The sequence below is a fragment of the Festucalex cinctus genome, chromosome 16 (assembly GCF_051991245.1).
Source record: "Festucalex cinctus isolate MCC-2025b chromosome 16, RoL_Fcin_1.0, whole genome shotgun sequence".
Taxonomy (NCBI): Eukaryota; Metazoa; Chordata; class Actinopteri; order Syngnathiformes; family Syngnathidae; genus Festucalex; species Festucalex cinctus.
Genome location: NC_135426.1, coordinates 17,812,893 through 17,827,142, shown reverse-complemented (window position 1 = coordinate 17,827,142; position 14,250 = coordinate 17,812,893). Strand labels below are relative to the sequence as shown.

Below are 14,250 nucleotides of genomic sequence, written 5' to 3'. Positions count from 1 at the left end.
ACCAAAATTAAACCTAAGCCATGACAAAAGTAACAACCCCAACCCAAACCATGGCAGTAACAGATGCAGTTATTAGTACATAATGTTCCCCCATACCCCAAATTTATTGAGCCAGAACAACATTAAACAAAAATGTCACAAGTATGCTAAAATATTCATTAGGTCTTCTCAGTTTACCCTCAAGTACCGACTTTATTTTTGTCTAGTCGATCACAAAGCTTTTATTTTGTTAAAGTGGAAGTCAACCTTAAACACATCTTGACAATAATATGTTATATGTGACCTCGCTGGTCTAAACACGACATTCTGGTTAATATCACATTTGTGGAATATGAGTTATGAAGCAAAATCCACCCGTTTTGGTCCATCTCAAGGGGACGGCCATTTTGACACCTGCTGTCGACTGAAAATGACATCACAGTTGCTCAGGGTTCAGGCAACAGCCAATCAGAGGTCACCTGTTTTCTGAAGCTAAGCTGTGATTGGTTACTACCAGAGACCTGTCATCTTCAGTTGACAGTAAGTGACAAAATGGCCGTCCCCTGAGAGGGATAAAAACGTCTGGATTTTGCTGCTTAACTCATATTCCACTAATGCAATATTAACCACAATACCATATTTACTAGTGGGGCTGCATAGTACATGTTATTGTCAAAAAACATTTTTGGGGGTTGACTTCGTCTTTAACTCATTGACTGCCATTGACGGAAAAAGACGTCAAATCATGCATTTTTGCTGGGCTGGCAGTGAATGTGTTCATTTTTGAGTTGACCAATCAATCCTATACTTGACATTATAACACAAATAATGAATCTCATTTATTTTAAATATTTTGACTTCACTTAACAAAAAGATAATCTCGACACTTTTGTGTTTGTTCTCATTTTTCACGAGCTAAGCTCAAAGATGTAGCATACACAAATCCATCCACCTTACAGAGGTGGCATGTCAACATAACAATCCAATTAAATACTCTTTCACTATGGCACAAGTGGCAATCTGTTGCCATTTAACACATTCACTGCCAGCCCAGCAAAAATGCATTATTTGACGTCTTTTTCCGTCAATGGCAGTCAATGAGTTAACGTTTAAACTCAATCATAAATATATTTTATGACAAATTTAGCTGTAAAAAACATGTAGTCGTTAAATTAGTTTTGTTCAGTGTACTACTAATATGGTATGCAGATGCCAGATTTGTACAAGCAAACAAACGAGCCCGCTGTGCCTCTTCCGCAGCTGTAAATGTAGTTAGCCCCCGTGCAGACGAGCTGGACACCTGCCGTCTATCACCCGCAGAAACCTCATCTAACAACTGTGCGAGCAGCTTCCTTCTTTGTCACTCGCTCCCTTGGAAACGCCGATGCTGCACGGCAGCTCCTGAATGACTGTCGGCTCGTAATTGGAAGGCTTTCGGTAGAACCCTGCCACACTGAAACAGAATATGAGAATGTCGCGTGACACATTTGGGAATATGTTGAATCTATTTACACACTGTAAATGGCACAAATGGGAAGATTTGAGCTGACGCAGCACTTCATTAAAATGTGGGAAAAGCAACCCGAGAATTGGGGGTTGTTTGTTGCGAGTGACATTCAGTGGGATAAACACAAGCGCGTCGTCTGTGAAATTGCCATGCAGAGCAATCTTATTAGGTGAAGAGGCGGATCTATAAGGACCCAAATTCGCTACTCCTGATCCACCTTGTTTGAAATACGCTTCCCAACATTCACATTTGACATGTTCCTTGGCGAGAATTTAATTTTTGTAACAGCTGCGGCTGAGGCCAAGCTGAGACTTTTCAGGCTGATAGTTATCAGTTATGAAAGGAGATGAAGGACAAGAAGTCGCGTCTTTTCATGTTCCAGGACTGGATTGAGACCAAACAAGTCCTTGCTGTGTTTATATAATCAGGAGCCTCAGTGGGGAAGCAAATTCACATGTACTGTAAGTGTGCACTAAGTAGGTTACTTAAAAACAGGGGCCGAGTTAATTTATGTATATGTATATATATTTATTTATTTATTTATTTATTTATTTATTTATGCATATGTGCAAACATATTTGGTCTTTTTTTTTCTTTTTTTTACTTATAAACAGGGGCCAAGTGTCAAAATGAAAATTGCTGGTTTTTGAAATGTCCTACACTTGTTAAAATATGAATATATGATATAAGATATCAAATATGTGTTGATTTATTTTTCTATATGCAATCATATTTGGTCTTTTGTTTTTAAATTAAATCTACTTCACTCCATTTGTCTAAAGCGGTGGTTTTCAAACATTGCACACACTCTGACAATGAGATCGCCACTGCCAACTACTGCAGTGGATGTGCAATTACACTTTATTTTAGTTATTATAAAAATAAGTAAATAAATAAATAAGTAAATAACTGTTGTGGTTACACATACTCCCACTGGCATCGCATCACTGAACTGTACTTGGGCAGCAATTTACGTACCACTAGAGGGAGCCCTCATTCCAATAGTGTTACTAACTCCACATTTCGAGAATAATAAAAATAAATAAAAATCATGTCACCAAGTACCCTAATGAGATTTAATGAATGAATGAATGAATGCATTAAATCTCATTAGGGTACTTGGTGACATGATTTTTATTTATTTTTATTTTCATTCACCCATTACCGATATCTATAGCATTTTAGAGTCAATTACTCTAAGACGCATCACGCAAGCAATACAAATTGAGCATTATTATCTTTGTAAAGGCGGAAGTTCATGCAAATGAGTGTCCTTCATTAGATTATACTTGTGCTGTTCTAGGCAAAACATAAGCAGCGAGCGTTTCATGCTTATGAATCAGTTTAGCAATTCCATTGCACTGCACAAAGCGTCTGCATCTTGGACGCTTGGACGCAGTTTTTTTTTGTTTTTTGTTTTTTAATGGCCTTGATTCATTAACTTCTTCTGTTCTTTGCAAAAAGCGCTGGATCCTGTCAGAATATTGAACCAATTCCAGCAATTTAATGTGCCATTGGTGCTGCTCAGCCTTGGTAAATACAAGTGTGCTGCTTTGTGTCTATTTGTGCAAAAGAATGAATAAGTAATGTTTTCTATGCGGACTTTATAATTGCTCCACTGGGGATTCATAATATCATTTTAATTAAATTGTAAGTGCGTGTACAGTGTGCCATAGTCCACTTGTCCACTGTTATCGTCAGTGATACTTGACTTAACAGCCATTTACAATGCAATCCATCACATTTGCTGGAAATGTAACGACTGCGTGTCCGTATGAGCTTGACATATCATAAAGCTTCACAATGAGTCATCACATTGATATTAAATTTAATCAAAATGCTCTTAAAGGTCTTCCAAATGTTCTATTATCGACTCAATCGTATGCTTCTTTCAAGCAAGCCAGTGAAAAAAAAGTGGGGGAAAAAAAAGAGACCTCTTTAAAATGATTATATTGGTTTCTCTGATTTTGCTATTTATAGGTACAGTGGCTATACAGTAAAAGGTTTACACGTCCCTGCTCAAGTTCAGATTTTGTAATATCAACAAGAGACCAAGATACATCATTTAAAAACCATTTATGTGGCATTTAGCTTTTCAACAGGGGATGTAGAAATAAACAAATGCGATAATGTGGTTACACAAGTACGCACATCCTCTTGTAACATTTAAAGTGTCTCTTACTATCCTCAAACAAAGTTCAGATGTACTAGTTGGCTTTCTTGACTTTTTTTTTCTTTTGAAAGTTTTAGGTCATTAGCATGTTAACATAGCATTAGCATTAGCACTCCTGGGTCATTTCCTGTTGAAATCAAGTCACTTCCTGTTGAAATTGGGTCACTTCCTGTTGATATTAGGTCACTTCTGAGTCACTTCCTGTTGAAACAGGTCACTTCCTGTTCCTGTCACATGGTGGTAAAAAGATGAAAAAGAACAAGGGTTTGTAAACTTTTTACTGTGTTTTATTTACATTTTTGTTTTGGCTTGGGTCTTGTTATGTCATGATCTGTGTTTTGTTTGGTTCGGTTTTGGTTTGGTCTTCGTTTCATGTCTCCTTGTTGTCATTGAGCTCATCATCCCAGTCCCTTTGTCTTCCAATCAGCACCCTCTGTGTGTCATTTTTGTCATTGTCTAATTTGTCTGCTCCTATTTAGTTCCCTCCTTCCCTGCGCTCGTTGTTGGATCATTCGTTTGCATCATTGAGTCTCTGTCATTCCTCTCGGGTTCGTCTAGTATATTTTGTTTGTTACTTTCCTTTTTTTTTTTTTTTTTGTTCCTGACACTTGTAAACCTTCATCCCAAATTCTAACTACAAATGTCATTTAGAAAAAAAAAAAAAAGCCAAAATACCAGAAAAAAGGTTCATTTGTTTTTGTATTTGTTTTTTTGTTGTCTCGTGATTCCCCCCCCAAGAGATTAAGATACAATACATAATACTATACTGTGTAATCAAACCCTTAATGGAGATTTAGTATTCATCCAGCATTTGCGGCCACTCATTGAAATCCGGTAGCAATGCATCTTTCTCATCCTGAATCTAAATTCTTAAAGAGCAAACGTGCAGGGCACAGATGCGGACGCGTTCCATAATAAAGAAGGTGATTGGACGTGTGTGGAGTCATTTCCTTTCTGTTGCTCTGGGGCTTGTCTGTGCCCTTAAAAATGGTTTGATCCAGTATTTCGGCAGGGCTGGCGGGTCACAGTCGGGGCCGCGCTTGAGTATCTAGCTGCATCCTCAAGATGTTATTACCATATTTCCTTGCCACTCTGATGCACCGCTGCGTGTGCGTGTGCATGCATAAGAATCAAAACCAATTGAACCTTACAAAATTATATTAGCTGCCCAGCCAGTGCACGGAACAGTGATTTACTCCAGTTGTGCCACTTTTCTATTGTTTTGACTAAAATGTGCCTTTATATTGAATAACATGACCTTGAATATTGAGTTAATAGCACCTTACTCAATTGAATGGCTTTCCCCCACCTTGTTACTGGCCCATTGTGCTGTGTGAGGTTCTGTTTTGTGGGATTGTCAGGCTTGAAGTCGACCCGGGAATTTGCAGGACTCCGATTTAGTATCAAAGGCGAAACAGAATTTGAAGTTTCGTCACTGCTTTGTGCTGAAAGCAATTGTCACGTCTAATTATATTCATTAGGGCGTCGCGGCGGCTGTGTGAATTCACAATGTCTCGTTTCGGCATGTTAAATAAATCCCGGCTGTGCTGTTACGCTTCTGATGTGCCAATTTACCTTTAATGCAGTGTGAAAGTAACAGTAAAGAAGTTATTATTCTTGAAAAAAAAAATCCCATTGACAATTATTCCAGTATTATGAAACAGGAAGGTGATGGATGACATTTATGCATGTGAAAGTGAGGAATAGCGCCGTGTCCACCTATATAATTTATCTTAATTTTGATCGGTGATGTAACACCTGACTGTCTAATAACTTACTGTACACGTGTGCAAACAATCCTGCAAGGCCGCCCGTTTACAAGCGCTTGTTATCAGGCAGCTGGTGCCTTGACATTTAAAAGAGGAAGCTTTGTTCCACGCCTGTGATACATTTGCGCTGTGCTCGGATTAGACGGGGAAGAAAACTCGTCTCGTGAACACACGTGATCCATACGAGAACGTGGCTCGGGGTCGTTGTGGAAACTGACCAGAGAAACGTCCGAGTAACGAGAGACGGTGTTTGATGCAAAACGTTGGCTTTGTGCCCTGGTGGCAAGTGGATTGAATACAACCTTTTTGCGTTTGATTTGAGTTCCATTCGTTGTTCGCCTCCACCACTTAACAGAAATACACATTTGCTTTGGGTTGTGTTCTTATTATTGTTTTTTTTAGTGCCGGACCAACAGACTAAAGAACTCTTTTGTCCACCGTGCCATTGTACTCACTGTGGACTTTTTATTTTTTAATGGTTTAACAACATTTAATATTTCTGTATCATTTACTGCACCAAGGAAAATGGTGGAGCAAAGTTTGACTCCTAAATATTGTTGTAGGTGGTACCTGGTGTAAACATTTTGTTTTGGATAAACAGGAAAATGTCACCTAGTGTCAAACAGTGCATTAATTATTGCAGTGCCCTTGAGATGTTAAACTGAAGAATGATAATTATGTTTTAATGGAAGAGGCTGCAATTACTGCTCATTTAAAAATCACCACATAATTAACCACCGGACAATAAGATCGATGATGGTGGGATTTTTGAGTTCAACGGGGCACATTGTTGACACAGTGGGAGAAAGTTTGCATATTCTCCTGGTGGCAAGTTGAGGCGCCGTTGCCTTTTGCTGGCTCGCTGCTCCCGCCACACCTCACATCGACTCGTTTCTCAATCTGCCAAAATGTAGGATATTGCAGAAATGTCAGATATGATCCTCCCCTGACAGCCTTATGTAAGTCCCGCCGCGCGTGTGTCAGGGATAATCCTCTTAGTGGGAGAAGGGGTCGCCTTAATGGGAAACAAAACAGTTTGCCTCTTCTGTCCTCTGCTTTTAATAATCAAAATGGAATTTGCATGACGGCCGCCGCTGCATGTGTAGGAGTAATCCTTGCTAGAGGACACGACTGTGGTCCCAGTATATACTTTGTTTTATTCTGTGTTAAAAGGGAGCAATAGACATCAGATTAACAGATGTGTCCAGCGTTAAGGATGTCAACACAAGCACAATTGTTTTGATGGACATAGTTGTGTTCTATGCTCAGGGTGAAACCTTCATTATATGAAAAAGCTTCATTTTCATAGTGGAAGATATTTATTGTAACACTTCTACAACCCTTCTTATGTGTTAAGTGTGATAAAAAAAAAAAAAAAGTTGGTTGTTTTGCAGGCCTGTGCAATACCGAAAATAAAGTATATTTTATTCAGTAAAAATAAATATAAGGCTTTGTACAAATATATTCTAAATATATTTTTATTTCTCGAGTAGACTTTAGTAGCTAAGCTCTCTGATGCCCTCTGCTGGTTATAACAGCCTTGTACAGGATTAGTGACTTGGGCCAGTGTTTCCCAACCAGTCGACATGGATACATGATTTATTTGTTTGGACACACCTTCTCAGGCAATGCATTTTCTTTATTTCCATTACGTTACATTGTAGATTCTCACTGAAAGCATCAAAACTATGAATGAACACATGTGGAGTTATGTACTTAAAAAAACGTGAAATGATTGAAAACAAATTTTCTATTCTAGTTTCTTCAAAATAGTCACTCTTTTCTCTGATGATTTTTTTTGCACACTCTTGGCATTCCCTCAATGAGCAAAAGTCATCACCTGAAATGGTTTTCTAACAGTCATTAAGGAGTTCCCAGAGGCGAGAAAGCCAAGTGTGAAAAACAGTAGTCTTGTATCGTACATTTGACACACCTTTTCTAATTCTAATAACCTTCAATCAAAGATTAATAAACTACATACTTAATTAATACCAATAATATGTTGACCAATGTGTTGAAAGTGTGAACGTGGGCAAAGTGACAGTGAGGGTTCTCCTCTGGTGTTTACAACACTTGTTACTCGGCATTGTGCCCAACCCTGAGGGAAACTGAACAAGGTCCTCTGGATAGTTTACTCATTGCCATCAAGTGTACCTGCCTCTCAGATGTTCTATTTTATTTATTTTTTGCAATTCATTTGAAACAGCTGACTGAATGCGTGCAATGAATGCGAGGCCACAGCTGCCTGCTCCAAAAAAGAAGAAAAAAGGGAGCTCATGTGGAGTGAGCAGGAAAACAAACTTCCCGTGAACTTTAATGAGGCGATTTGAGTGGCTTCTCTGCTGGGGTTAAACTCCAAACGACACGCTTGGGACAGGAGGGACAACAACTACTGCAACTTCCATCATTAGCAAGGTTAGTAAAGTTGCACATTTTTGCAATCAATAATACATGTGACGAAACCGGATTCTCTGTGTGTGTGCAGCTGTTAAAACAATTCTCTTCATTATCGATTCATCATCTAGCTACAATACACAATTTGTACTTAAGATGTTTTAAGTCAATCAAATACTTGTCAATGTGTATCTGTGGTTTTGTGTGAATTCTGATAGTGTATTATCTAACTCAGTAAGGGCCAAAGTTCATTGACCTTTGACCTGCTCACTGTGTGCATTCAAATAGCTGCATGGCAGTGTCATCAAATATAATGAAACACTTTGGAAAACACTGTTAAAAGTTTGTGACAGCTCTGTCTCATTAAATTGTAAATAAAAAAGACAAAGAAATGAACGTAATCAGAAATTATTGATTATAATAATAATAATAATAATAATGATTATAATGTGTTTTGTTTTTTTCCTGATGAGATTTTCAAAAAATGATTCACTCACAATAAATCCAGCCTTTTCATGAGGACATCTTAATTTGATTGGATTAATAATTAACAATAGAAATGTTAAAGATTAAATAATGAATGTGAATTTCATTGTTTTAGTTTGATAGTAATACACTAAATTAATTAGCATGTTAAACAGTCTAAATGAGATTATTGGGATTCTTATAAGAATCACCAATCGGATGGTAAACATTTTTTTTCACAGTATGTATAATCCATTTTTTTTTTTTTTTGAGTGATATTCTGAGTTGCTGGTTTGGAGTGAAATATGTTGCAATTGATTTGCCCTCTCCCTTCCTAATTTCATTTCTGTAAAGGTCTTCAAGGTTCCATCTGTCGCTCTCGCTGGTGCCAAATGGGGCTCATCCAGAACCAGAACTCCACCCTGGGCTTCTCGGACCTTGTTGTCTCCCGCTGGGAGTCGATGCCACAAACATCATATGGTCGCTAACGACATTGCACATTTTGCACGGTCTTGTACTGTATACATATTTTGACTTGATTAAGACACCCATTATAAGAGCCGCTAGAAATATTGAGTATTTATCCACAGATTATTCACAGCACATTCTTGGATTCATTTAACTGTTTGTTTTGGTCAAGCAATAACAAAAATGGGAAGATATATTATGGTCTGAAACCAAAGGGTCAAATAGGGGTGTGTAGACTTTTTCCTCAACTTTATATACCCACGAAAATACTTTATAGACACACCCGACAAACTCAATTGTTGTTCCCCATTTTCAGAACTTTTCTTATGGACACTGCAACCCTCTGACATATATTTCATGCATTTATGTATCTAAGCAAAAGGCAACATTTCTCTCCCTGTTTTCCCGTCTACAGAAAATAACGTCGTCATCGTGCTGGGCGCGTTGACGTTCGTCCTGCAGCTGTGTTTGGCTCTCCTTGTCATGCGGAGATGTATGAACTTGGACAACAAAATCAGAGAGGCTGTGGAGCACCCGCAGACTTTGCAGAAACTCCAGATGGGTGGGTGTTGACTGCATCACTGCATTGTAGCTTTGAAGTTTTCTTGGTCAGAATTGAATTAATAAATAATAACTAACTGCAGTTGATTCCTCAGAAATTGCATACATACCCTTAGGGTATGTAAACATTCAAGTGCAACTGTATATTAACATTTTCAATATTTACCTTCTGCTTAATCAACCAGGCCTGCTGGTCTATGTGCATATTTTAATTAGGCGCTCATTAAATTGCTTCACGTAAAATGTTTTTTTTTTTCCCTCCCCCCTCAAGATCCCTCGCCCTACCAGCAAGATGTTTCCAGGCAGATTCCTTATCAGCCTTATGACTCTTTATCATCTGTAGCTGTCGAAGGATGCTATCCAACTGCAACAGCCACAAACTGTCTCTTTGGACCTTCTATACCCTGGGACCTGGTTCAGCGCTGAAAATGTGAATTGTTAAAGGTGGAATCACCTCAAAGTTGAAGATAATATAGTTAATCTCGTGATGTAATTGTCACTGCAGCATTTTTCTTTTTTATATAAATGTTTATGATGTGTTTGAGTATAATTGGCTGCCAAAAACACTGACTGTAACATGTATACATGATAAAGAATAAGTTTAGTTGCCAGATAGGTGTATTAATGGCCACATGCTGTAAAGGACACAGAATAAGGTCAATGGCTTAAATCTAATATGTTTGTAGCATTGTAAATGAAGCAAACATTATACAGTATGAGCCTAAAATATTGTACAGTATTTGTATGTACTTGATTTTCATTGAACAGTATTGATTACTGTTGATTGTTGTTTTATTGTCTCTTCCTTGCTTAGCAACAAGAAGTACAGTATTGGTATTGCCTCAGTGGCCACAATCACAATGTGCCTGCACCATCTAATAAAAGCAATACACAATCACAAATTACTGTAGTTCATTTTATCTTGTCTTCACCATTGACTTGACATGTAATTACACAATGTCCATATTGTACTTATTTATGTATTTGTTTGTTTGTTTGTTTGTTTGTTTGTTTGTTTGTTTCGTCCTGGATTGTTCAGAGTGTACCCCGCCTACTGCACGAAGCTGGCTGGAATGGGCTCCAGCACCCCCGCGACACTTGTGAGGAGTAAGCGGTCGAGAAAATGGATGGATGGATGTTTGTTTCGTGAACTGTACAGCAGGTTTATGCGGCGCTCGTGGGTGTAGTTCCAAGAACCGCCAGCGGGTGGTAGTAATACAAGAAATAACATCGAGTGTTGTCGTTGGCTACCAGCAAAGAAGAGCGACAGAGCAAAACATACCAAACAATTTAGTGCATCTTGTTGTGTTTAAAACTAGTGTTTTCATGAAATTAGTCTCATTCTGTGTTCATAGGTTCAGATCTTGGGTATTTGTTAATGAATAGCCGTGAAAGGCTCTGTTGTGAAGGAAACCGTATGTTATTGCAGTGTTTGAGTGGCTCGCTAACTGGCTAATGGTGATCGGCAATTTTTCATCAAGAAGATGGAGTCGTGTGTTTTTTCAACGATTTCCCAAGGTTTGTTTGTTGTTAGTGAATGAACGAATTCAAGCTGGGGCTTTTTGTTAAGCGGTCAAATTATATTTCCATTAGAGCTACAATGTAAGCAAATTTAGCTGAAGTTCGAAGTGGTTATTTTGCCGTGACCGGCAACTCGCCAGCTAGCGTTATTAAGATGCCATTAATACATATTCATGGCATCTTCAATTTACAATTCGGGCATTTCTGATTTTTTTCCCCCCTAATAATGCAACGCGGTGCAAATGCTTCATTTACAAAGCCGTGTAAAGCCGGTGCCTAGCATACAAACAAGGCAAAATTTTATAGTAGGCAAATTTGGAAATCAAAATAATCATCACAAATCAAATTCCAACGATCCTAAGTCAAATGCTTTTCAACGAGTGGAGACCTCAGAATTGTCAATAGATGTTCCGCCGAGTAAAATTAAAAATGTATCCATTGTTGCAATCCATTTTACATTTCTCTTATCACAAGAAAAAATAAGCCCAGTGTAAGACAATCATGGAGTTAACCACTTTAGAAATGAAATGATGGACCCTAATTTGAGAACCACTTAACTACAGTTATCCTAACTTGTATGTAATACATGTTTTTTTTAGGTAGTCCATTACCTCTGGCTTCACTCCGCCTACTGGTGCCACCTCTGCAGCTCCTGTCTGCCTCCATGTGGCAGACCCTGAAGAAACAAGAAGTTCTGAACTACTGGGAACTAGCCGACTTTGTCTCTCTGGCTGTGGAGATGGTCCCGGAGCTGCTCGTGTGCAAGCACAGGATGCAACTCAACCTGGGTTTAAGAGCCAGGGTGAGTACCACTTTAGAGAGGAGGTCAAAAGTATTGTGACCGAGTAGTATCATTACACCTTTTCTACAGTATATCCTTGAATTATGCCGGAGTGAACAGCTGTTGGAATGTGATTTCATCTTGTCTCTACTGGACAAAATTAAACAACAAAAGACCTCAGAAATAGATGTAAGTGCTCCTTTAATTCCAATTTCTGCCTCTTATCATTTCACTGCCAGTTGAAACATGCTGTGTGTCCCTAAGTTGCAGGTGAATGAAGAAGAGGAAGCCATAATGCGCTTTCTGGAGTTAATTCAGGTTCTGCTCAAGGATCCTGAAGAGAGACAACAATTCTTTATGGTAAGGCATCACCAATATCATTTTTGATTCATAGAGGTAAAAGAATTTGACTTGTGACATTTTCTCATCGCTAAGGAGGTCTTCCCTTCTCATTATGGTCCTGAGTATGACATGGATTTAAAGTCGCTGTTTTGGGAGTTTCTTGGCCGACTTGCTCAGTTGTTACCTGTTCCTGATCTCAAACAGGTGAGGAACACCTTTATGATGTTTGGATTAAAACAAATGTACAGTATATTGTTACAGCAAGACCAATTGCACCACTAGAGGGTGTATGTCTCTTCACAATCACCAGTAGAATAATATGCTGACCTTTTAAAACTTGCACAGTGAACTGTTTCACCAGAGACAAAAATCTGATACAGCAACAGCATAGCAGGCTCACCGTCACTGTTCCTCGGGTATAGAAATTCAGCAATATGTTTATTCATGTAGTTGTTAGGTTACCTTATTTAGCTATATTAGGTGAGCAAAATATGAGAAAAATATCTCTGGGAATTAAAATGCATTTTCAATTAGAGTGTCCATGTTAGAGATTGGTTAATATTTACAGACTGTTGGTGTATATTCCAATAAGATCTAATACAAGATGGAAAAAGAAATCTGATGTTTTTGTGGTAGAGCTGTAACCAAAATATTAAGAGGCACAAACTCATTATGATGCAGATTCTGTGTAATTATCCGTATGGTGTATTGATTGCAGACTGTTTCCTGGCTTGGCGCTTCGATATTGGATGCAAATGTGCATTCACTCACCGAAGCGAATGACCTCAAGGTTTTGCTCCAGCACCAAAAACACTTCAGATGTTTAGAACCACATGGTAGTGTATGTTTCCTAAGAAATGTATGATGTTATTTGGCAGTTATTAACTAACCAATGTGTTTCCATTAAAAAAAAAAAAATAGTTCCAGCCACAAGCATGGGGGACAGCATCCTTTCCTCGCTTTCTGCCTTTCCCACTTGTAGAGTGCCAAAAGCTGAAGAGCAGGCTAACCAACCAAGCAGTCACATACATGTACCCACAGCGGATGAGATGACAATTGAGATCATTGCAGAGGTAGAAGTCGAATCGCACGAGGTGATGATGGGAGAAAATGTCAGTTTGGAAGAAGATGGCGAGGTTGAACAAGCACGAGAGTCGAGCACGGACGTGGAAGGAATGGATGAAAAGCCAACAAATGACCTCACGAGGACGCCCCAGGCGGTTGTTAACGAGGAGCCCCCTTCCGTTCGGACTCGGATCTCTTCGGGCCCTCACGACTGTCCGGACTGTGACAAGAAATTTAAGTTTGCCTCTGCGCTGATAGCCCACCGGGTCATCCACACAGGTGAGCGCCCCCACCGCTGCTCCGATTGCGGCCGCTGCTTCTCTTTCCGGCAGGCCCTGAAGCGGCACAGAAACACGCACAAAACCGGACGTAGGTACGACCGAGACATCAGCGGGGAGATTCTTCCTTCCGAGCACAAGCAGTGCCCGCAGTGCGAGAGGAAATTCACCTGCGAGCCGGAGCTCTCGAGGCACCTGAAAACTCACGGCATCAGGTTGGCGGCGGGCGAGGGGGATGCCACGCGCGATGCGGCGGAGTTGCCGGAAAACTTGACCCCCGAGCTCGTCAACGAAGTCGTTTCTCTCGTTAACGTGCGCGCAAGCCGGCGCAAACGCAGACCCACCATGAAGATCCAAGTCATCAACTTGCAGAAACGCATGAACAAGACCAAACAGGAAGTCATCACGGAGAGGTCACCAGTATCGAAGAATTTCACCTCCACTTGGTCAGTTTCCTTCTGTCTTTATTATCATCTTGTGAATATTATACCTTATGGGAAAAGCTGATGAATGTTGATTTTTCAAAAGTTGTCATTTTTAGACATTATTAGAGGCATATTTTATCTTGGAAAAGTACAAATTTAATTTCACATGGTTTAATTTTTTTTATTTTTTTATTACAGATTTGTTATCGTAACGTTACTGTGGGTTTGTTCTGTTCAAAAAAGGAAATTTTTAAATTTCCATGTCATATAGGATACGACTGGTAGTGATGTTTACTGTTTAGGAGCCTTAGAGTATCATTGGGACCCCAAAAGTTTAAGAACCCTTAATGTGTTAAGCACTTCTTATTGAAATACTTGTTTGATTTCTCTTGAACAGTTTGGAGCATTCGTACTGGTCACCATCTGACTCAACGAATGACGCTGATCAAAGTGAGTGTTTTTTTTTTTTTTTGTGTACATTCATTCACTTTTTCCACATTTTATGTTTCATCTTTATTCTAA

General features: G+C 39.2%; 2 protein-coding genes across 14 annotated transcripts in view; both read left to right on the top strand.

Annotated features, from left to right (window-relative positions):
• Positions 1 to 14,250, top strand: part of osgep (O-sialoglycoprotein endopeptidase) — a 103,792-nt gene that overhangs the window by 73,237 nt on the left and 16,305 nt on the right. For 7 of the 13 annotated variants that reach the window (XM_077501390.1, XM_077501387.1, XM_077501386.1 and 4 more), the window contains exons 1-8: positions 10,565 to 10,834; positions 11,437 to 11,639; positions 11,709 to 11,807; positions 11,883 to 11,978; positions 12,054 to 12,164; positions 12,679 to 12,796; positions 12,882 to 13,749; positions 14,126 to 14,178. In XM_077501390.1, the coding sequence (XP_077357516.1) occupies positions 10,801 to 10,834; positions 11,437 to 11,639; positions 11,709 to 11,807; positions 11,883 to 11,978; positions 12,054 to 12,164; positions 12,679 to 12,796; positions 12,882 to 13,749; positions 14,126 to 14,178 (1,582 nt within the window). In that variant the 5' untranslated portion in view covers positions 10,565 to 10,800. Of the gene's footprint in view, positions 1 to 10,564; positions 10,835 to 11,436; positions 11,640 to 11,708; positions 11,808 to 11,882; positions 11,979 to 12,053; positions 12,165 to 12,678; positions 12,797 to 12,881; positions 13,750 to 14,125; positions 14,179 to 14,250 lie in introns of those variants that run through there. The other 6 variants (XM_077501392.1, XM_077501394.1, XM_077501393.1 and 3 more) reach the window with 4 other exon arrangements.
• LOC144004290 (uncharacterized) lies at positions 6,311 to 10,218 on the top strand. The gene is made up of 5 exons (XM_077501410.1): positions 6,311 to 6,387; positions 7,635 to 7,843; positions 8,642 to 8,767; positions 9,171 to 9,317; positions 9,588 to 10,218. The coding sequence occupies exons 3-5, from the start codon at positions 8,680 to 8,682 to the stop codon at positions 9,740 to 9,742; spliced, it is 390 nt and encodes a 129-aa protein (XP_077357536.1). The 5' UTR covers positions 6,311 to 6,387; positions 7,635 to 7,843; positions 8,642 to 8,679; the 3' UTR covers positions 9,743 to 10,218.